The sequence below is a fragment of the Pteronotus mesoamericanus genome, unplaced genomic scaffold (genome assembly GCF_021234165.1).
Source record: "Pteronotus mesoamericanus isolate MK-2021 breed Mesoamerican mustached bat unplaced genomic scaffold, CSHL_Meso_final scaffold_651, whole genome shotgun sequence".
In the NCBI taxonomy this organism is placed as follows: Eukaryota; Metazoa; Chordata; class Mammalia; order Chiroptera; family Mormoopidae; genus Pteronotus; species Pteronotus mesoamericanus.
In genome coordinates, this window is record NW_026555325.1 from 20,889,058 (window position 1) to 20,914,383 (window position 25,326).

Sequence of the window (25,326 nt, forward strand, 5' to 3'; positions counted from 1 at the left end):
AAGTCATCCAATTCAAATTTACAAAGGACAAAACAGCCTTGTGGAGGTTAAGAGAATGACCTTTGCTAGGTCATACACTATTCCAGGAAGATTTAATACTAAAACTCTGATCTCTGGTTCCTAGTTCTTGGTAATCTTTTCACTATGTTTATAATGTGCTTATTTTTTCCTGTTATATAATGTAGATTAATCTAATTTTCCTTTTCTTCTTTTCAACTTGAGTTCTGAGTCAGCTAATCTTGATAATTATTGGGACAGGAAGCAAAAGACTAAAATGGTTCTGTAATCAAAGAAACTCCCTGGCTATGAGGAGAGATTCTATTAGAAGCATGTCCCCTAGTTACTGGGATCTTGCATCTGTTCTGTTTTCTCCACCCCCTTTGATTCCTGTGGCCCACTTTTGTTTCCCCAGCATAGTTCCAGGCTACCCAACCAGCCTTTTGACCATCACCTTTGTCTTGTTCTTTAGTATTTAGTTATTTGTGCAATTTATCTCTGACACATGGTGTAGCCTGTCTTCTGATTTCCCTTATATCTTGGTTTGTGCTCGTTTAATTGTTTTTTTTTTTTTCTGGGTGTTTCACTTCCTAGACTTGAGTCTGAGCTTTGCTATATTCCCTGTTTTCTTTATAATAAGTCAAGCACGACACTAAAATCCTGTGGTACCTAGGAAATAATGTGAATTTCATCCAGAAAAATCCTTAGGAATTTCCCGGCATCTATGTGGAGCTCCAGATTCACGCTGCAATCTTGTGACTGGAGTTTGAGATAAATGCCGCACGGGTCACAAAGGAAGCTTCCTAGATACAAGCGGACCTCTGTATAAAATGATTATGCCCTCCAAAGTTCTTTATAAGTCTAGGGGACAATTTTTAAAATGGCTTTATTTTTTAGAGCAGTTTTATTTTCACAGCAAAACTGAACAGGAAGTACAGAATTTGGACAACTTTTTTTTCATTGACTAACTATAAAGAAAACTTACTGTGATTTATGTTATGAAATGAAAGATCTGCCCTTAATTAATCTTTCGTGAAAGTCCACTCAGGAGCTTGCAAAACTAGATAACTATGTCAGTTACCGATTTATTGTCTTGCAGCTCCAAATCTGCCCTTCATTGTCTGCTCTGTGAAAATAGAGCTGAACCCTGTAATTGCTTCTCCCTTTCAGCTGACACAATGTTATGTCAGAAAAGAGTGCTGGAGGGATGCTGTAGAAGAAAGCAGCTTTTCTTCCTGGTTCCAGTCTTTACCCTTCCTGCTCCTACCACGTGTCTGCCAGCAGCAAGTGTGAGAGACACCCAGTGGTGCATGTGCCCATGGAGTTCCAATGGCACCACATAGTTTCTCGACAGATTTCAGAGGCACTCCCATGGTCAGATTCCCACTTGCAAGCATATCACTGACTGATTTCCAGCTTTGGCCTCCTGCACCCAAGTAGGGTAGTTCCTGCTTACCTGTTGATTGTGCACAAGATCTTCCTTAGACCATCTAAGAATTTCTCCACCATGCAGTAGGCCACAACCACACCTTCTACAATATGGTCTGAATCCCGACACAGAAAGGGGCGGGGAAAAAACTTCCAAATTTGTTTCTTCCATGGGAACCCTCTTTATCCCTGGGGTGTTCTTTATCCTTTTATGTAACAGATTTTCTAGAATGAATAATTTTTAATTTTAAGCTTTCCTATTCAAATTACTGTGTTGTCTCTGACCCTGATTGATACACTAATGTTGGATAAATAATTTTAATTTTTCAGTGTCCTCATTCATAAAATGAGGAGACTGGGTTAGTTGATCCTAATGTCCTTTCCAGTTCTAAAAAAAAACCATTATCACTCCAGCCAATGTGGCTCAGTTGGTCGGGTGTCATTCTACAAACCAAAAGGTTCAGTTCCCCATCAGGGCACATGCCTGGGTTTCTGGTTTGGTCCCCGATGAAGTGTGTGCAAGAGGCAACAGATTGGTGTTTTTCTCTCACATCAATGTTTCTTTCCCCCTCTTCCCCTCTTTCTAAAATCATTATAACAGAATTTTTTTTAAATAAAATAAACATTATCTTTGGAAATTCAGGGTTTTTTTCTATATAGGTATAGGAAAATTAAGTATACTAGAATGAATACCATATAGCACACTGTAACTCTGAATTGTCTATACCAGCTTCAGCCATAGTAAGTGGGTCTCCCTTCTCTTCTGAATAATATTTTCCTCTTCCTGGGTCAATATATTAAGTCACAACAGCATCTAGTATTATCTCATGGACACAGTGGGCAATCAAATACTTTGAAATCTCCTGTGAGGGTTTTAACTAGGAAGCTATCTAAGTAACAAAATTAAAAACTAGTGATTCAGGACTTCTGGCCAAGATTGAGGCATAGGTAGACACACTTTGCATCCTCACACAACTAAAGGAGGACAACAACAAATTTAAAAATGAAAAATAACCAGAACTTCCAGAAAACTGAACTGCAGGGAAGTCCAACAACCAAGGAGTTAAAGAAGAAACATTCACCCAGACAGGTAGGTGGGACGGAGATGGGTAGCCAGGGCAGAGAGGACATGCTACAAAACAGCAGTTGGAAGACTGGGAGTCCCACATTTGTGTGCATATAAACTGAGAGGAACAGCTGGGGAGCAAGAAATACTGCACAATCCAGGGTTCCAGCACATGAAAACAAAGCCTCAAAACTCCTGGCTGTGAAAACCTGTGGGGGTTGCAAGGGTGGGAGAAACTCCCAGCTTCACAGGAGAGTTCACTGGAGAGATCCACAGAGTCCCAGAACATACATAGACCCACTCACCCAGGAATCAGCACCAGAAGGACCCAATTTGCTTGTAGGTAGCAAGGGAAGTGACTGAAAGTGGAGTGAGAGCAGAGCAAGCAGCAATGCTTCCTCTTGGACCCCTCCCCTAAATACAGCATCACAATGCAGCAACCTGGGTTGCCCCATCCTGGTGAATACCTAAGGCTCTGCCCCTCCCAATGTAACAGGTGCACTGAAACAAATAAATATGGCCCAAATGAAAGAACAGATCAAGGCTCCAAAACTAGAACTAAGCAATGAACGGATAGCCAACCTATCCAATATACAGTTCAAAACACTGGTAATCTGGATGCTCACAGAAATGGTTGAGTGTGGTGACAAAATGGAGGAAAAAGTGAAGGCTATGAAAAGTGAAATAAAGAAAAATGGACAGGGAACCAACAGTGAAGGGAAGGAAACCGGGACTCAAATCAACAATTTGGAGCAGAAGGAAAAGATAAACATTCAACCAGAACAGAATGAAGAAACAAGAATTCAAAAACATGAGGAGAGGCTTAGAAACTTCTGGGACTTTAAATGTCCCAACATCCAAATCATAGGGGTGACAGAAGGAGAAAAAGGAAGAGCAAGAAATTGAAAACTTATTTGAACAAAGAACGAAGGAGAACTTCCCCAATCTGGCCAAGGAAATAGACTTCCGGGGAATCCAGGAAGTACAGAGTCCCAAAGAAGTTGGACCCGAGGAAGCACACACCAAGGTTGATCATAATTATATTATCCAAGACTAAAGATAAGGAGAGAATCTTAAAAGCAGCAAGAGAAAAGGAGACAGTTACCTACAAAGGAGTTCCCATAAGACTATGAGCTGATTTCTCAAAAGAAATCTTGCAGGCAAGAAGGGTCTGGCAAGAAGTATTCAAAGTCATGAAAGGCAAGGACCTACCCCCAAGATTACTCTTCCCAGCAAAACTATCATTTCATGGAAGGCCAGATAAAGTGACTCCCAGATAAGGTCATGTTAAAGGAGTTCATCATCACCAAGCCCTTATTATATGAAATGTTAAAGGAACTTATCTAAGAAAAAGAAGAAGATCAAAAACTATGAACAGTAAAATGAGAACAGACTCACAGCTACCAACAATTGAACCTAAAAAAAAAGAAAGAAAAAGAAACTAAACCATCCAAGAACTTCTCCACCATGCAGTAGGCCACAACTACACCTTCTACAATACGGTCTGAATCCCGTATTGTAAACAACTAGAACAGGAACAACTAGAACAGGAACAGAATCACAGAAATGGAGATCAGAGGAGGGGGGAAGAATGGGAGGAAAGATACAGGGAATAAGAGACATATATAGTAGGTACACAACAGACAGGGGGACACTAGGAACAGTATAGGAAATGGAGAAGCCAAAGAGCTTATATGTATGACCCATGGACATGAACTAAGAGGGGGGACTGCTGGTGGCAGGGGGGGTGCAGGGCAGAGGGGAATAAAGTGGAGAAAAAAATGGGACAACTGTAGTAGGATAATCAATTATATACATATGAAAAAAGTAGTGATTTGCATATAAATATGAGTTTAAAATACATTCTAATTTCCAGATTATCTATTTGTGAATAGAAGTATACATTAATTGTAAAAATATTCCCACTGATAGTGTTTACCCTAACACATGAGAGAAGATCCATTCACTACCTCAATCATCACACAATTTAGAATTTTTCTTTTACCTTTCTCTGTCTTTTACTGACTGTTCAGCCATTAATTTCTTCAGTTCTTCTAGACGCCGAAGGTCTCTCATTTCCATTTCTTGCCAGTTCTGTTCTTTTTCAGCCCAGTATTTCCTTATCTATTGTATAAATGTTACATAAAATTTAAATTAACAACAAACATAAAAACAAGGAGAAAAGTTATAACAACATTATCCATTGGTTCATATAGCAAAGATTGAATTTAAATAGCACTTCATCTTTTTCATTTATTATATCTGCTTGCAATATATTGGCAACAGGAAAAATAAATTAAAACACGAAGGGTCATGTCCTGAGAAACTCTATGGTTTAACAGTTTGGAAGTGGAAATGTAGCTTGTATGGAGACCTAAGGTTTAAATCTATGGCTAAGAAAATTGACTTTCTGGGAACCACAATGAAAGCATGTTATTGTCTCTAAAGTATATGATCTACCTGTAACTCAAGCATATTTTTATCCTCTTCTGGTAATGCAGCCTCTAACAAATATAGCATTAACCTATTTTTACTTTAAAAGCATGAGTTTATTTATGCTAATGGACAGCAGGATGTTGAAAGCTTTATGCTTCTGGGGAAGTGGCAGGAGATAGGTGGGAGGAAGGAAGAAAAGAAAAAATTAGCAGTGTTGTGATATACAGTAGTTCTGACTTATGTGGTAAAATAAAGGACAAATTTATTGAGCTCAAAAAGATGAAAGCATTATTCTTGCTAAGCCTGTTTTTCTTCCTTTCTCTGGAGGCAGAATGAGAAAACCAGAATTACACACATGCTATTTTCTGGGGGCTGAAACCATTTTTCAGGGTTCTCCCACTGATGCAGCTATTGAAATTAATGTTTGTTTTTCAGGGGCTCATTCCCCATTGTGGCCAGCCATGTTCTTTCTGGGTCAAGAGACTGGATCTTGCCAGTAAAGTGACTCCACAGAGGGTCTGTTGTAGAGGATGGGTTAGCCCCACCACTCCCAATATGGCAATTTCTCTTTTTAGAAGTGAATAGGAAAAGCAAAGTGGTTTTTGAACTTGCCCTAGCAACTTAGTTTCTGACCCCTGGGAGGACCAAAAGAAGCACCCAGAGCACCATGGCCACAGCCGCGGCGACCCTGCAGCAGAGCCTGCCACCCAGCAGGCACAGTAGAGACACCCATTCAACACTGACTGAAACAGCGGATGAGCTCAAGGTGAAAATGGTTCCACTCCAGGAATGACTGAGATCAGAATTTGGGGAGAACAGGAATGAAGCCAGAAAGGAGGCAGCACCAAAGATGGGGAGTGAAAAAGAGGGTAGAAGAGGGAGAGAAAGAAAACTGGCAGATAAGGTGAATTTCAGACAAATGCCAAGATGTTCGATTAGTGCCAGGTATGGAACTGCTAACAGGGATCATATTCTCTCCCTCTGGAATTTATAAATGATCTTTATTTTATTCTTAATACTTCTCTGTGTTACCTTATTGTTTGCAATATGTATTTCTTTCATAATCAGAGAAAAGGAAGCTACTTCAAAACTAAATTTTGAATCTAAAACAGAAATTAAAGAGCATTTTTCTCTGAGGTCCAACAGACCAATGTTTCCTTCTTCCCAGCATTGGCCTTGGAGGGAAGTCAGTGGACCTTTTGTCAACAATCCCTTGACTACAAGTGGACCCACCCAAGGCTGCTGGTATCCAGAGATTGCTGACACCATTTGGTGCTCTGTCCTGTGCAGATCCTAGAAGTATGTCACACCTGAGACTTTTTGACATCTAAACTCCAATTATTTCCATCCTTGACTCTCTGGTACCCTCAGCTATTGCTGCATCGTGAGTCAGTCCACTGTCTCTGTCTGTCTCTCTCTCCTGGTTTACTCCTTCCCAGTTCTTTCTACCAGGTCCTCTGAAACTCCTGCATCATCATACATTAAATCCTCTACTTCTTTAACCTTCTGAACACTATTCTATGGTTTTGACTAAAACTGGAATGATGCTCATATTCCAATGCCCCATGTGCCAAGAGGCTGGGAAATGGTTTGGTCATTTTCCTCCTTGTTAACTGCTCCTTTCACATACAATGCCTTCTTGCTTTGATGTTTTCACTAGTTGGTTATCACCCTCTACCTGTCCTAATCACTGGCCATATGTGTGTTTCCAGGTCACTATCAAACATTCACAGCCACACAGGGGTTGTTGTCTAAACCAACTCCTTCTACCTTCATCAGCAACTTCAGCATCTAAGTGCTCTTCCCACCTGCAAATCTCACAGTTCCATGACTTCCTACAGTCCAGTGAGCCATCTACTCCTCCAGGATTCTATTATCATCAAGAACCATTCCAGTTCTGAAATCTTTAATTAGAGCCATTGATCCTCTAGTATAGCCCTCATTACAAGGCTTTGTTAATTAGAATACTTGTTTCTCTCCCCCACTAGACAGCAGCAACTGATTTATTTACCTTGGCACTTCCAACAGCAATTAAAGTATATAGGACATAGTATACACCTAATAAACATTTGATTGATAAGTGAATTACGCATCTGTAGAAACTGGGACCATAGTATGGTTTCAACTGAAACTTCATCGACAATCAGCATTCCTTTAATGAATGCTGGGTCAATGCTTCTCAATTACTCATGGTGGCATTCTAAAACCTGTTTACTATGTTAATCTCTATGCCAGCCTCTATTCTTTGCTTTTATCAGAGGAAATGGAGACTAAAAGATAATTAATATCCTGCCCTCAAAAGAAGAGATGTCCTTCCCACTCTGCAAGACTTATCCCACACAAGGGTTCCAGGTCCTATCCTCCAATCCCATCTTCTCTGTAACCTTACTCCATAGTCCACCCCTCTCCACCTTGTACCTTCAGCCTTTTGGTCTTTGCCACTTCCTTTTCTTCCATGAAAATATACACAAATCTCACCCATTAACAAAAATCTAATAACTTTCTTTAGACTCCCAAGACTGTAGCAACACACCCTTCATTGTTCCCCTCTCTGTCAGGCATTTTATAATACTTATTGTTCTGCAATTTGACCTCTCCTATTTTACTCCTTATCCATGGCAGTCCTACATCTGCCTTTCACTCCAAATTCACTACTCTCACCAGTGACTTCCAACGGATCAAACCAAATGATCCTTTTTAATCCTTATTTTACATAATATATTCATGCTTTTGATTCTATCAACCTTATCTGTATTCTTAAGACATTACTGACTTTGGCATTCATTTGTTCAACAAATATTTATTGAGCACATGCTTTAAACCAGATATTGTACTATGTACTTGAGATATGATGTTTAAAGAGGAATAATGGCTTATGTCTCATTGAGCTGGGACTTTCTAGAGAGAAAAATGGGGGAAAGAAACAGAATATTACACATTAAGTTTTAAGAAGGAAATGAGTATGGTGTTGATTTAGAAAAATGTGGGTAGGACTATTAGAAGGCATATTTTTTAATGACATTTGGATGGAAACTTGAATGAGTGGCACAACCATGGGGAAAAAATGAACGGACACCTTCTTACTGAAGGAAACAAAAATTTTAGGTGCAGTAGCACTAAGTGGGAAAGACCTTTCATGTGTACCAAGTCACAAAAAAGCCAATGCAGCTGGAGCAAGAGGTTCAAGTTAAGACTGGAGGTGAGATCAGCAAGCTAAACAGGGACTAGATATTAGGCAAGGATATAGTCCTAGAAATAAGGAAAAGCTATTGAAATATTTAAACCAAGGAATGACATGATCTTGCTGATATTTTTAAAAGATAGCTCTGATTATTGAATGACAAATGGATAGTAGAGGACCAAAGAAGAAAGAAGGAGACCATATAGAAGGAAAAGGCAAAAATGATCACTGGGACTCAGGAGATGAAGTGAGATTGTGCCCTGGCCTCTAGACGAAGACCAAGCATAGGAATCAGGTGTTTAGAGGTGAGGTGTGCTTTTGGGTGGGGTGATATGTGCATTGAGGGACTGGATATGAAGGTTGAAGGAAAAAGGAATCAAGTATGATGCTTACATTTTTGCTAAATCAACTGGTTGCATGATGGTACCAATAACAGAGATGGAAGATTGGAAAAATAAAGGTTTCGAAAAGAATGACAATCAGGATCTCAGTATTAAACATTAAAGAGTTTAGATAACTATAAGACCTTTAAGTGAAGATTCCATATAAGCGTGTGGAGGAATAGATGGTGGCTCAAGGGAGGATTCAGAACTGAAGGTCTAAACAAAGGAGACATCCACTTATAAAAGTATTTGGTGCTGCAGGACTGAATGAAGTCTCTGGGGTGAGAATGTAAACAGAGAGGAAGTGGCCAAGCACTTGAATGCTTATCTGCCTTTTGAATATTTTTCTAAACTAGAATAACTTTATTTTCCTCTTCCACTTACCAATTTTACTCTACCTGTAAGACCAGAACAAAAGCCATCTCCTCCTTGCATCTTCCTCTGAACCCTCCAGTATCGGTTAGCTCCATCCTTGTCACACCAATAACCTTTGATTAAGGTTTATTACTTTCCATTCTTTGACTTTCTTGTATTCCCTGATTTTTTTTTCAGCAGGATCTGCCAGTGGATTGTTACTGATAAATTTTGGCTTTTGCTATATGCCTAGCAAGCTCTTTCCTGTGTTGTTGCCAGCTAAAACCCTCCTGTCTGTCTTTCAAGACTCAATTATAGCATCACTTTCTTAGCCTTCCTCCCTCCCCCTTTCCTCCAAACATAGCTAGGTATACCTTCTAAGGCACTATTTATGTATTCTTAGCAAAGCATTTTCCATACTGATTTGCATTATTCATCTTTGTATTTCTAATACCTTGTATCATATCTAACACAACAGGGCTTAATTGATCATTGTTAGCTGAGTGGAAGCTTCTTCTGGTCTCTGGTTCAAGAATAACTAAGTTGTAGATGGGAACCAGGCCAGCAATTTTATTTGCAGGATGATAAAGTCTGAACTAAGCACTTCCCTGAGGACAGTTCCATTCACTTTTCGTCAATTAATAGGAACAGGAAGTGTGTGTCAAGAATTACTGGCTTTGTAAGCCTCAAAGTTAAGCCTAAGTGTTTTTAACTAGCCCTTTGGGACATTTGTTAAAACAGATTTTAAACTCAATGTTTTTTTAGAATTCTTGAGTGATCCTTGATAGGGGGATCAGAAACTTAGTGCCAGTGATAAGAGTTGAATTTAAAGTTTTTCTCTTGACTTCCAGCTAAAGTTTCTAGAGAAAGCTTGGTTTTCTGAAAACTGATATAGGCCCTCATTATCCCACACTTTCTCTTATTATCTCTGATTTGTATTGAATGTTCCTCTTTCATAGTTCCACATTTTGTTCATTTTGGCAAAGTAAAGCCAGTAAAAGTATAAATTAACCAAAGAAACTATTCCCTACATAGATTTATGAGCCAAAATAATGCTATTCTATCTTTTCGGGGGTCTAAGATCACTTTCATATCCCATCTTACTTCTGGAATCTTCCAAACAATTTGTTTCTCATTAAAAACTCCACTATTAAACATGATGTTTACAGTATTGGAGTATATCAGAGTTTACTTTTTTAAAACTTGGACTAATATTACACAACCATTAAATTATATTTTTTTATTCCTTCAGTCTAAGAATTATTAGAACTCAGTATGACATAAGAATCTCTTGTTTACACATAGAAAGCAGACAGTTAACACTAAAGCATTATTACGGGGGCAGTTTAGCCTATGATTTCAAGAAATCTGTCTCATATTGAATATTTGAACAAGCAAACTTTGGTACCTTGCTCCCAGGTCATTATTTCAATGGCCTTAGTGACTTATTTAGGGGGAGGTCACAATTCTTAACCAGATACACAAAATATATTAAATACAAAGTTCAAAATACCTAGTTCCTTTCCTCATACACCACTGAGATAAAGCAATTTTTCATTTTTTCTGGGTTCTAATTCACTTGGTTAATTTTCTTTTTACATCTTAAAGATTTCTGTTCTACTTTTGAGCTAGAATATATCTCCCCACAAAAAAGTGATGTTATTATATATAGAAACATTACAGAGCCTCTTGACAGAGTAGTATTTAACTCTAAATTTTTCTGTTTGTTTCATTTAGATCATATAAAATCACTACAAATTAAAGTATGACTTTTCTTTCCACCATTTGACAATCATCCATATTTCTACACATAATTTTTTTCACACATTTGTGTGAATTTCTGGAAGATTTTCATCTAGTATCACACCTTGTAGATGAGAGGTATAAGATATACATTTGCCAAACTAATATAGTAAAAAGCAATATGGAAAAACAACATTTCACACAATACTTTTCTTGTATCAACTCATATAAATCCAAAACTATTGATAAAGCATCTAAAAAGACAATAACGATAGATCATAGACCATTAGTGGTCCAATTTGCTTAGTCATGTGGGTGTGGAGGTACATTTAATCCCAACAGAGTACTGGGACATGGTACTTCTCTAAGTCAAATTGTCCATGGAAGCTAGATTGTGCTAAAGATGGACATGGTCACTGCTACCCTCAAAACCTTTCACTCAATGTTATCTCTTCTATAATTTATGCTTTAGTTATATCCATGAGCTTAACCCAGGACATTCTGAAGCTTCTGAAGAAATTTGGCTCCAGAGGAATTAATTAGGAGGGCATTCTTTAAGGGCAAAGATAGGAAGACTCTCTACATCATTAAGAAATCAAAGCTAGACCTTTTGTTTTCAAAGTGGAATGTCAATTTTACCACTACTCTGCCTGGTTATTTGAACTTAATGTATCTGCTTTCAGTCCATGATTCAGACTATTTGTATTTCAGCAGCTTATCAGCATCTTAAACTTGGACATTTTTGTCACCAATCTCCAACCTGACTTATCCACCACTAGTAAGAGGGTAAATTGTCACACTCTTGTGAGAGAATAAATAAGAAAATAACTGGCATTAAGGGACCTCTGGGACAACATCAAGCCTAACAATATCTACATCATAGGGATATCAGAAGGAGAAGGGAGAAAGCAAGAAAGTGAGAACCTATGTGAAGAAATAATGACTGAAAACTTTCCTAACCTGGGGAAGGAAAGACACATCATAATTAAAATGCCAAAGATTAAAAGCAAAAAGAGAATCTTAAAAGCAGAAAGAGAAAAGTAGTTATCTACAAGGGAGCTCCCATGAGACTGTCAGTTGATTTCATGACAGAAACATTTCAGATCAGAAGAGAATGCCAAGAAATATTCAAAGTGATAAGAACCAAGGACCTACAACCAAGACTACTTTACCCAGCAAAGCTATCATTTAAAATTGAAGGACAGATAAAGAGGTTCCCAAACAAGAAAAAGTCAAAGGAGCTCCTCACCACCAAACCAATATTACAAGAAATGTTAAAGGGCCTTTAAGAAAATCAAAAATATGAACAATAAAATGGCAATAAATATATATCCATTTTTTTGATATATATAAATATATATTAACAATTACTTTAAATGTGAGTCGACTAAATGCTCCAATCAAAAGATGAATGGAAAAGGAAACAAGATCCTTAAATATGCCTACAAGAGACTCACTTCAGATCTAAAGATACATACATACTAAAAGTAAAGGGATTGAAAAATATATTTTATAAAAATGAAAACAAACAAACAGAAAAACTGGAGTAGCAATACTTATACAAATTAGACTTTAAAACAAAGGCCATAATGGAGGCAAAGAAGGACCCAGCAATTCCACTTCTGGGCATTGATCAGAAAAAAACAGGACACTAAATCAAAAAGACATATGCATTTATATGTTCACTGCAGCATTATTTACAAAAGTCAAGAAATGGAAGCAACTTAAATGTCCATCAATAGGTAAATGGATAAAAAAAAAATGGTGCATATATGCAATGGAATATGACTCAGCCATAAAAAAAGAATGAAATCTTGCCATCTGCGATAACATATATGGACCTACAGGGTATCGTGCTGAGTGAAATAAGCCAGACAGAGAAAGAAAAATGCTATATGATTTCACTCAAATATGGAATCTAAAAAACAAAATAAACAAACAAGCTAAATAGAAATAGACTCATATATACAAAGAATATTTTGATGTTACCAGATAAAAGAGGGCATAGGGAATGGGTGAAAAAGGTAAAGGTAATATGAATTCCCCTTTCTCCACATCCTTGTCAGCACTTGTTGTTTGTTGATTTACTGTCAATAGTCATTCTGACAGGTGTGAGGTGGTATCTCATTATGGTTTTCATTTGAATTTATCTGATGATCAGTGACATTGAGCATCTTTTCATGTCTATTGGCTATCTGAATGTCCTCATTGGTATAGTGTCTATACATGTCTTTTGCATATTTTTAAATTGGATTGCTTGTTTTTTGAGTTTTATAAGTTCTTCATAAATTTTGGATATTAACCTCTTATCAGATGTATTGACAAATATGTTCTCCCATTCAGTGGGTTGGTCTTTTAATTTTGTTGATGGTTTCCTTTGCTGTGCAAATTCTTTTTAGTTTGATGTCAGTCCCATTTGTTTATTTTTTTCTTTTGTTTCCCTTACTAAGGAGATATATCAGATAAAATATTGCTATGAGCAATGTCCAAGAATTTACCGCTTATATTTTCTTCTAGGATTTTTATTGTTTCAAGTCAAATATTTATGTCTTTAATCCATTTTGAATTGATTCTTGTGTGTGGTATAAGAAGGTGGTCTAGTTTCATTTTTCTGTACATATCTGTCAAATTGGTGGGAATATAGACTGGTGTAGCCAGTGTGGAGAGCATTATGGAGATACCTCAAAAAATTAAAAAGGGAACTGACTTATGAGCCAGTGATTCAACTTCTGGGAATTTATCCAAAGAAACACAAAACACTAATTTGAAAGAACATAAGCACCTTTATGTTCAATGTAGTGTTATTTACAATTGCTAAGATATGGAAGCAGCCCAAGTGCCCATCAGTAAATGAGTGGATAAAAGTTATGGGACATTTATGCAATATGATATTTCTTGGCCATAAAAAAAATTATCCTTTGCAACAGCATGGGTAGACCTGGAGAACATTATGCTAAGTGAAATAAGCCAGTCAGAGAAAGACAAATACAACATGATTTCATTTATATGTGGAATCTAATGAACAAACTTAACAAGCAAAATAGAGAGACTCATAGAGAGGAGGCTGACAGCTCTTGCAGGGGGATGGGGGTGCTGTGAGGGGTGCAGTGATCAAGCAAAAAGGAAAAAGGACTCATGGATGTGGACAACAGTGTGGTGATTACAGGGGAGTCAGGATAGTACAAGAGGATTAAATGGTAATGGAAAAATTTCAATAAAAAATAAAATAAAATAATTATGCTAAAAAATAAATTTAGCAAAAGAGAAACAAAGAAAAGTAAAAAGGTAAAGTGACTAAGTAGTATAAACTAGTAGTACAAAATACTCATGGTGATGTAAAGTACGGCACAGGGAATATAATCAATATTGTAATAATGATTTATGATGTCAGATGGGCAGTAGTTTTTTAGAAGGATCACTTTGTATATTATATATGTCTACCCATTGGATTGTACACCTGAAACTAATATAATATTTTATGTATACTGTAACTAAAAAATAAAAATTATTTTAAAAAACAAGCAAAAGTCTTAAGAATTGAAAACTAAAATTTGAGAATCAATAAGTAGTAACATATGGAAAGATTTACATACAGGTATGTCCATTATAGCTTTAAAATGTTTTAAAAAAAGAAAAAGAAATAATATAAAACTCCAAAGTAAGAAATTGCTTAAATGCAATATTTCACATAATGAAACACTATGCAAACACTAGAACTTATGTGGTAGGAAGACGGGAAAATATATATAAGATATATTGATAAATGGAAAAAATTAGGTTAAAAATAATGTATGTAGTATGATTCTATTCAAAACAAAAAAGGAATATAAGGATATTGTTAATAATTGTCTTTTGGCAGTGCTTTAGGATTTTGGGTGATTTTTATTGTATTTTGTGTGCTCATTTGTATTTTCCAAACTGTCCACAGTGAATATAAAACACTTTATAATTACAAAATTATGCTTTATAATATATATATAAAAGCCTGGCCAAGAAAAATCAATATTTAGAAGAAACATCTAAGGGATGTGACTATTATTGACTCCTGAAGTTTCTAAACTCTATTCCTACATCTAGTCAGATGACAAGAATACTGTATATCCCTTCATATAACACTTTCACTTTTTATCACCTTGCACGTAGCATCACTTTCACCTTCTATAGAAAAGTTTTACAGAGCTTTTATGGTTTATTTTATGCCAAAAGCCTCTTAAAGGTTGATGCAATATCATATGAGGGTTGATTCAGACTCCTGTTAAATTTCTACTGAAAATGCTATCCCCTGGGTGGTTTGCCTCCTTCCCCCCAATACATGCATGCTGCCAGCTCCCAATGTGCTGGGATGTTGTCTATTACTAGCAAATAAGAGCTAAATGCTTCCTTTTAACTTTAATCATGTTCAATTATAGCACTCCTTTTTAGTCTTGGTTTGCTGACAACTGTATTCTCATCCTCTTAATTTTTTGTCTCATCCTCTTACTGATTTTCTATTTTAATGATTCTTAACAGGAAGCAGATGGCATGCTCAAAATTAGGATAAATCCAGAAGAATGTAATAAGAGGACAATGACAAAGGAGGGTTGGAATGCAGGGTAATCACAGGGGTCACTTAGTAGCCTAGCTGCTTCAGAGCCACAGACCAGAGTCAGAGAAAGTGGTGTGAGGAGGGCCATCCGACAGAAGCTGAGACCTTTAGTGGAGGACAGATCTAGTCGGCACAACTCTGCAGGGAAGGAAACAACCCTCCCAACCTTACTGCGCTCCCTGATTCTCATCTCCAATGTTCCACTTTGCCTGAGCCTGGCCAGAAGCCAGAAGCTAAGGGAACCGTGTAGGACAACTCTCTGGTCACAGAACACAGTGGAGAGTAGATACGACCCAAGACAGGGATATCCAGCATGATACTACTAATACCCTTTATTATGAATTATTTGGAGGTAGGTAGTGTCTATATGCATAAGTAAATAGCATGAATCTCTTTCAGGTGGTGGTTAATTTGGTCACTTATATGAACATTTTTTCATAACAGAGCTGCCTACTCAAATGGGTAATAGCTATTTCCTGCTGTGATGTAGTCTTAGATCCTTAGAGCATGATGAGCCAAGAAATGGGATAAACACATTAGTTATCTTTCTCTTAATTGAAATGCCAGGTAGATTAAAAAATAACTATTACGTCTTCTTTAGGAGTCAGGTCTATTTACAGCAGGCACATTGAAATATTATATAATGATCATGTCATATGTTGATATTACTAAAATGAATTTGTCTGTAATCTTGTTTAATTTCTTTCTTTTCACTATGCATTATGAAGGGAGTATATATACTGAGGATGTTGTGTTTTACAGCCTGAAATGTCAGGGAGAGTAAAAAGTGAAAAGTAATCAAACCTCAGAGTCGTTCAATCATGATTTCTTAGAGCTGTGGTGATTTTAGCAATTATTCAGTCCAAATACTTCATCTTACAATTGAGGAGGCAAAATCTCAAAGAGCCTACATAAATTGCCCAAGGTCACACACCTTGTTAGGGTTTCCTATTTTTGGCACATTTTCCTCTATACCTTGACAACAATGAATAGTTGCATACTACTTGTTCATTAAATTCATTTATTCAACCAATTATATTTACTGAGGGCCTTGTGCTAGACACTAGAGATAATACAACAAAGAAAACAGACGTATCCCCCTTTTTTTTACAGTGCTTATATTCTAGAAGAGGAAGAGAAGGCAGTCAACAGATAGATATATGTCAGGGGAATGATGAATGCTAAGAAAAAGAGTAAGTTGGGTAAATGGACAAAGTAACAGGGGAGACGCACGCTACTTTAAATTTGGTAAGCAAGGTTGAGTGGGACTCTGAATGAGATAAGAGAGTGAGTTATGCGGCTCTGAGAGAGAAGAATTCCAGAAAGAGGGAACAGCCAGTGCAAAAGACTAAGGAGGCAGGTGCTAGGGTGTTCAAGGAAGAGGAAGTAGTCTGGCTTGGCTGGAGCAGGATGAGTGAGGGAAAAGTGGTAGGATATAAGACCCAAGAGATGTTGAGTGTAGTGCAGATGGTGACATATCTGACATGACATATCTGACATGACTTTTCAAAACATCACTATGACTGTTGTGTGGAAAATACACTGGAGGGGAAGGGTAGGAATGGAAAAGGACGAGGCAAAAAATTAATTAGAAGATTAAGAGATTATTAAAATACCTATATTCTGCCATGTATAACACATACTTTTTTGCCCAAATTTTTAAGGCAAAAATAAGGATGCGCATTATACTTGGGTATAAAGATTACACACCATGGATATAATAATGGGTATAATAATCCCATGTATAATGGACACAAAAATGCAGGTGCACATTATACACAGCAAAATACGGTAGTTCTGATTTGAAAGGTAGAGCCTTCTATTCATAACAATGGGGTAAGTCATGGGTATGGGGTTTGTGGGGGCAGGATGGGAATAAGAATTAAAGATAATACCAAAGCTTTTAGCCTGAGCACTGGGAGAAGAGGTTTCCATTTGTAGAGAAAAGAAATACTGGGAAAGAAACAGGTTTAAAGGGAAAAAGAAAAATAGATTTGAGGCTGTGGGATGTGTGAGTTTAGAGTTCAAGAGAGAAAGTCTAGAAAAGAGGTATTCATTGGTATTAGTCAGCATATCAATGGCATATAAATTATATTGGATTGCTTGAGGTCACCTAGAAAGTACATATACTTAGAGAACTAAGCACCCAGGCCACTTTCAGACTTAGAAGGATGAGAAGGACCTACCCAAGTTTATTAAAAAAAAGAGAAACCAGTGAGACAGGAGAACGAAAAGAGTTAACTTCCTAGAAGCCAAATATTAAGTTTTCCAAGGAGGAGACAGTAAACACTTTCAGCTTCATTTTCAATATGGTAAGGACTGAGAACTGATAGCTGGAATTAGCAACATGGAGGTCAATGATAACCTTGGCAAGCACAGCTTTGCTGAGTGGAGGGACCACATAGGTCAAGTGAAGATGGACAGAAAGATGTTACCTATAGAATGGTGTGATTTTTCTAAGGTGGGGGGTCAAGGGAGATTATTTTTTTAAAATATAAATCATAATGGTATATTTGTAGGTTTGTAGGAAAGATTTAGAAGAAAAGGGGGCTATGGTGGAGGGAGAGAGATTGGGATGAACTTGAATAACAGAGAGGGAATCGGATGCTGTGTGTAAATGAAGGGGTTGGCCTTAGACAAGAGCTCAGATACTTAATTCATACACTGTAAAAGGAGGGAGGGTGGGTCATGGGTACAGATTCTGATAGGTTGGTAGTTGTGACATTGGAAGCCTATGGAAAGTCTCTTCTTGTGAAGTAAATAGTTGATAGGTTAAAAAAATCACATCAAAATCATTAATATTTTCTTCAGTCCATTTAACAAAAGAACAGCACCAAGGAGGCAATCAAGGTGTTTTTAATCCATTCACAACACACATCCTATAACTGACACTTCAATTGTGATCAAACTATAATGGTCCACTTTCTTATAGTGTTTAGTTATAGTAGTTCATTAACCCAAGGAGAGAAATCCTGAGAGAATATTAAGAAGAGTAAGGATAAAAACCACAGTGAAACTGTGTGTACCTATAGAACATAAAAGAAATACTCCTAATAAGCAGACTACTAAGGAGATACAATTATCAATTACCTATCTATTTAATGGTCCTAAGTAAAGTAGGGAAGGGTTAAAGCCATGAAAATGACCCTAAAGCAAATAGTTTGAAACCAAGATTTCTCCAAATTGATTAATCATAAAAATTAACAGCAATCATAATGATGAGCAGCATTGCAGTGTTCAAAATCACAACCTATGGATTTAGCCCTCTTCGGTTCAAATCCTAACCGTACCTCTTAATGGTTATTTGACTTCAGGGAAATTATGTATGCTCTTTATATCTCTGTCCCTTCATTTATAAAATGAAGATCATATTAATACAGACTCCTTAGGGTAATTAAGAAGATAAAATTAACATACAACAGTGACTCGCACGTAGCAAGCCCTGTTAAATTAAGTCACCATAAATAATCAAGACCTATGCAAAAAATATAGCCCAAAATTGACATCTGGAGTTAATTTTTAAGACTTTTCCTTTAAAAGTATTTATTGGGAAATATTTTACAGGAAAAGAAATATACCTGGATCTTGATCATCTGGGTTTTTCCCCCCATCTGATTTTTTAACTAAAAAAAACAAAAACAAAAAAAAAACAACAAAAAAATGCATCTTGACAAAGAGTAGGAATATACCATCATCAGTTTATCTACTTTTTAAAAAGAAGTTCTAATGGAAATTTCACTTTTAAAAGACAGTTGAAACCAGAAAAGGAAGCTTCTTGGACTAGCATCTGCCTTTCTGCCACTTAGTAACTCAAATACTGAAAGCCGACTCTACATTCAGTCTCATATTAGGTTAGAATCAGCTAATTAATAAGCTTACTTAATGTTCATTTCCAGATTTTAACAGCAAAACAAGGAACATTATGCTTATTTATATGATCTTTTGGATAATTAATCTTCCCATACTACGCTAATTTCTTTACTCATATAATATTATTCAGAGGACTGATATAAAATATTCAGAAAAATAAAGTCTGAAACCCCTGTTTATTTTTGGAATCATTTATACATAAAATATACATTATCTTCTGCTTTGGACCATTATAAAATCTGAGAGTTAATTTACCCATTAGGTTTTATAGCTACCATCAGATTCTTAAGTAAAAAGGCTGATAATTAAAAGAAAACTACTCCATCGAATTTTGACTGTAAGGTCACATTTCTAGGAGTTAGTAATTGAGAGAACCTCAAAACTGAGGGTAGGAAGGATTGACAATTTAACAGATTGGTCCTCAGCCAGATGGGGATACTTTGCTTGGGTGGCAGGTGGTCCATCTGCAAAGAGGATGCTTAAAAGTGAGAGATTTGGATGGGTGGGTGTTAAAGCAAAGGTCAAACTGTTCAGAGAAAAAAGCTCAAATACATGTTTTCAGAATCCAAGCAGTCTATGAGAGTTCTTATATTCTATATTCTCCATTTTATGAAAATGTAAAAAAGTGCTATAAGCCAACTTTAAATCTGTATGTCACTGATTACTGAATACCACCACAGTGTTTTTGTTTGTGTTCACAATTCAGCTAGTCCTCAGTGATATACAAGCTCTGTCTGGAAAAAGTCCAGCCATTGTTAATATAACTAGAATGGTTTGTGCAACATGGATGTAACCTGACAGCCAAGGAGAGTAGACTGGGATGCGCATGGATGAACAATGACAACTTCACTGTACTAGTCAGTGGGGGCGGTTGATGCCATTGAGTGAGCAAGTGCACCCTGTGGCCATTGCATTCAAAATGACTGAGTGAGTAGAGTAACGAATCAGCATCAACTTTTGTGTTAAGCTCCAACATTCCTCTGTGGAAACTATTCGGATGATCAGAAGTCTTTCAGGGATGATGCAATGAGTGCAGTGCAAATAAAAGCGTGGCACAAGCACTTCAAAGGTGGTTCAGAATCTGCTGAAAGTGGTACATGTTCTGGAAGGCCTGTAGCAACAAAGACTGACCTCTGACAGTGATGGAACTAGAAGCTGATCTGGGGATTCCAAATACTGCTGTGTCCCAGATTCTGACACAGGATTTTGGCATGAAACACATCATAGCAAAATTCATTCTGCAGCTTCTGCTACCAGAGCAGAAGGAACATCATGCTGCAGTTGTTAATGACTTGATTTAAATTGCTACCAATGAACCAGATTTCCTCTAGAAGGTCATATCCAGAGGTAAATAATGGGTCTATGGCTATGATCAGGAAATGAAGGCCCTTCCAGTTGTCCCAATGGAAGTCACCTGATTTTCCATGCCAGAAGAAGGTGTGGCAAAGTCACAGCAAAATCAAGAGCATATTAACTGTGTTTTATGATTGGGAAGGTGTTGTCAATCACAAGTATGCTCCTCCAGGCCAAACAATTAGTAAGGAGGACTACCTCAATGTTCTTCATTGGTTGAGAGATGAAATACGATAAAAACGTCCACAGATATGGGCAACTGGTGATTGGCAGCTTCATTGCAACAATGCGCCTGTTCATGCATCACTTACTGTGCAGAGTTTTTTGTTGAAACATCAAGTCACCCAGGTGACTTAGCCCCCTACAGCCCAGACTTGGTGCCCTGTGACTTCCGGTTTTTTCCAAAACTAAAACCACCTTTAAAAGGGAAGAGATTTCAGGCTGGCTGACAGGAGAGCGGACGGTGTTTCCAACAGTGGATTTTGCAGAGTGTTTTGAACAGTGAAAGAGACAATGGGAGAACTGTGTGAGGTCCCAAGGTGCCTACTTTGAAGGGGACTTGGGCAACATTGGCCTATGTACAATGTTTCTCGTATCTTGTATCTTCTTCAGTAAATGCCTCTATTTTTCCCAGTACATGGCTGGATACTTTCTGGACATAATTTGTATTACATTAATTGACAATGGTATGTCCTGAGCCATATTTTAGTTTAAATGGGGTCCAGTTAGAGATCTCTCTGCCTTCTGTCTGTCTGTCTCTCTCCATCTCTCTCTCTCTCACACACACACACAACACACACATCTTTACTCGAGGTTGAGAAGGAGCAGCACGAGAGAAAGGGAGTTGAAAGAAACAGACCAGGATCTGGATCAGAAGGTGCCATTTCTGAGGGGCCTTCCTGCCATGGGATGTTTCCAAGCAGTGCTCTGATTTTAAAGGTCCTTTGTCCCACTAGCTGAATCCCCAAGATCTATGTAATCCTCCCTCTGTAACAGGGATGCATTCACTGGAAATGAAAGGCAATTAGTCACAGGCATTTGAAGGAAATTACAGAGGACAGTTTCATATCCTGCAGTTCCTGTGGTGCACAAACACACACAATAGCAATTAAAGGACCGAAAAAAAAAAAGAAATTTAGTAAAAAGAGAGTTGATGAACCTTAGTGTAGTCAGTGTAAAATGTTTATGCTCTAAGGCCTAAATTTTGATAAAATGTGGCAAAACTAATAACCTTTATTGGAATAAGAGCATTCACACTAGGAGGCAATCAGACCAGCATGAGCCAGTGTGAGTGTAAATTCCACACGTATGGTTTGATAATACGGGACCAGGAAATAAGAGAGGAGGAGGTACAGGCATGAATGACTGAGGGCAAAGGTGCTATGCTAACCACCCAAACTAAGGTCTTCATCAGTCCCCACTGAGCAGGGCAGGAGAGTCACACAGTAATTGTGAGTGTGAGTGTGCATACACAGATATACACATTTGTATATACCATGTATATGTGCAGATATATTTAATTTACTGTATGTAGTTATGCTTACTTTAATTCGATCCATTTTATATTTTTAGTTTTTCTGTTAACCTTTTTTTTCTATTTATAATGTTTGAAGCTAAAAGAAATCCTTCTGTATTAATCTTTAGAGTGTCAACTGGCAGGGTGGGCAAACACAACCCCTTAAAAACATGAGAAAAGGGGCAATTTCTGTTTCAGTCAAGTGACCTCTGGCAACTGCATGAAGGACTGAGTATAACATGTGTCTTATTAAAGGCACTTGAGCGTACTTATTGAACAAGTGAATAAGTGAATTAATGATCATCTTATTTGGACCTTTAGTGACTCCTTGGGGATTATATACAGTCTTACTGTCAATATGTCTTACTAGGAGCTGACATAACTCTTCTATGTATAAGGTGATACGGAGGGAAGAGAAGCTCTTCCTGAGCCTTTGGCTGGGCGGGTTTTATTCAAGGCAGGAAGTACTAGGAATGTCAGCCTGCTTTCTGCCAATAGAATCTGGGGGTCCATGAGCTCCATTTCGCCTCATACTTTCTCAATCTCTTCAGCCCAAGCTGGCAATGCTTATAACAAAATTTTGTTTTATCAGAAATTAGTGTTTCTAATAAAATTTTCTCAAGAATCAAGTGAGCTGTAGTGGATTTATAGGGATTCACTCCAGTAGACAAATGTCACACCCACAGGTATTTTTAAAATAATCTCTTCTCTCTTTTGGCTTTCTGTTAGGGGCCTGAGAAAGAACTGTTCTTAAACTTCCTAAAAGCCCTTTAGTTTGAGAAGATCTACGAAAAACACCCTTAATTTCCTGGAGGGGTTTCTTATGGGACTGAACACTCTGATCTTTTCATCTTTTTGAGGTTATAACAAAGGGTTTTATATTAGCACACACAGCCTTTTCTCTGTTGCCTGTTGTCAGGAATAATCTCAGCTTCAGAGTAGGTTTGGAAGGTAAAACAAGAATACATTTTGGGCATATCAGATTTGAAGCAGTGGGATGTGTGAGTTTGCAGTTCAAGAGAGAAGTCTAGCCTGGAGATATTAACTGGTATTAGTCAGCATATTAATGGCACATAAATTATATTGGATAAATTGAGATCACCTAGAAAGTATACACATGCTAGAAATCCTGTTTAGCTCATCACATAAGAAGTTCATTACTTAGGAGTGCTCTCCTCCTAACTGCAGGACAGAATTTTCCCAGGCTTTCTGCCACCACATAACAGTGATCCTCCTATCTCTAGTTTCCAATAACATGTTCACTAATTTCTTGTGAGTCCTCACCAATCACATCTCTAACATCTCTATTTCAAGGTTTTCTAGTCTTTTTTTCAATCAGGCTCCTCAAAATTTTTCCAGCTTCTCCCCAGTTCCCAATTCGAAAGCTACTTCCACATATTTAGGTATTTGTTTTGACAGCATTTCACTTCCAGGTACCAAAATCTGTATTCAGTTTTTTAAACTGCTGTGTACAAATTTACCACAAATTTAACAGCTTACACAATGCTCATTTATTAACTCAGAATCCTCTAAGTCAGAAGTCCACCATGGTATGTCTGGGATCTCTGTTTATGACATCACAAAGCTGAAATCAAGGTGCTGACAAAAGCTGAAATCAAGGTGCTGACAAAGCTGAGTTCTCCTTTGGACACTTCAGAGAAAAATCTGCTTCCAAGCTCAGTCTTGTTTTTGCAGAATTCAATTCCTTACAGTTATAGGACTATAGGTTATAGGTTCTCATTTCCTCTCTGGCTATCAGCCAGAGTTACTCTCACTCAACCCCTAGAAGTCACCCATATTCCTTACCAGGTGGCTTCCTCAATCTTTAAGCCAAGAATGGTAGGTCATGTTCTTTTCATGTTCCAAATTTCTGACTACCTCTCCCCCGCACTGTGAGCAACCAGAGAAGACTCTTTCCTTTGAAAGGGCTGTGATTAGGTGAAACCCACCCAGGTAATCTCATTTTCTCAAGGTTGTCTGTGCCATATAACATAACCTAGTCCATGGCATTTCAAGTCCTGGTGATTATACAGGGTTTGTACCTCACAGGAGCAGGAAACCTTGAGCCCATCATAAAAGCCTGCCTATCACAGATGCTCTTCAATGGCTCCTTTTATGTCCCAACAATCCTGAAGAAGCAGAGTTTAAAGTCTGAGAGTTTGGTTTTTTAACCATACTTCTGTGTTGACCTTTTTTTCCACTCTTAGCTTTTTAGATCAGTGTATCATTAGATTAAGAAACACAGGAGAAGAGATTTTATGATTTCATAATGAATCACATAAGAACCCACAGATTCCCAAGCTGAGAGAATGGCTTTGATTTGAACTGCAAGGGTACTGTGGATTCTCTCCCAGGCACAGAACTTTTTGAAATCTTCTGAGAAGCAGCACTGTTCCAGCCCTCCAGCCTGCATTCCGTTTACAATAGCCTACCCTCTTCTGTTTTAGACTGTTTCCGCTCTTGTCTGGTTAACGGCAGGAAGAATATTCTGAGTATCTGCCAAGGTCACCTGAAGACAAGGGGAAGCCAAGTGCTAAGGTTCTACTGTATCTTCTGGTATTTACTGGTATGATGTCACTTGAAACTAAGAGATCACAAAATGATAGATTCCTCCCTAGAAACATCTCTGAGGTAAGGCTGAAGGTCACATGGCTGGTGGAGTTACTGTAACTTTCATGAATACTGTTTTCCATCCCTCAGTCATACCATGTGGGTAGTTTCAATGCTGAATTAGGAGTTGGCTAAAACTGGACAGAACTGTGACATCCTAGACCAACGGGTGGGGCGGGAGGTAAGTCTCTCTCTCATGTGAGCCTTGGTTGAAATCTCCAGTTTTGGAGTAAGGCTGAAACTTCCCTTGTTTTGGACCCCCATAGAATTCCAGGTATCAGGCAGCAACAAAATCTTCTAAAATGCTGTGATGCAGAACAATTTTTATGTTATTCAAGCCACCCAAAGAGCCACGTCTAGTGAAAAGGTGGCACTGGGACCAATATTACGTATCAAGCATTTTAGGGTTCATCTAGCCCAGTAATTCTGTTTCTTACAATAGCTCCTAGAGATAATTTATAGAAAGGCATCATCTTTTGATTTTATCATAACAATAATTTCAAAAGTGCAGAGATGATTCTGAAATATTACCATTATCACCTAACAGCTTATGAATCAAAACTTTCTTTTAGCCTTGGATAAAACCATAAAAACTGAATATTATGTTCAACTAGAGTTTGAAAGCATAGAAAAAAGTGATCTGATTACTTAAAGGTAGATTTGAAAAGAGCTGGGCACCTACCAGGGTAAACTTTGGCACTGAATACAAATGAAAACGTTATTCCAACAAAAAGACAGTGTTATTCTGAAACAGACAAATGACTGGGAAGAAGAATTAAGAGAAAGATATCTCTCATTTAGAAA

General features: G+C 37.6%; 1 protein-coding gene across 1 annotated transcript in view; it reads right to left on the reverse strand.

Moving 5' to 3' along the window:
- The window catches only part of CCDC148 (coiled-coil domain containing 148), a 146,914-nt gene that overhangs the window by 45,898 nt on the left and 75,690 nt on the right, over positions 1-25,326 (reverse strand). Inside the window, exon 7 of the mRNA XM_054562710.1 lies at positions 4,497-4,615. Coding sequence (XP_054418685.1) covers positions 4,497-4,615 — 119 coding nt within the window. The remainder of the gene's footprint in view (positions 1-4,496; positions 4,616-25,326) is intronic.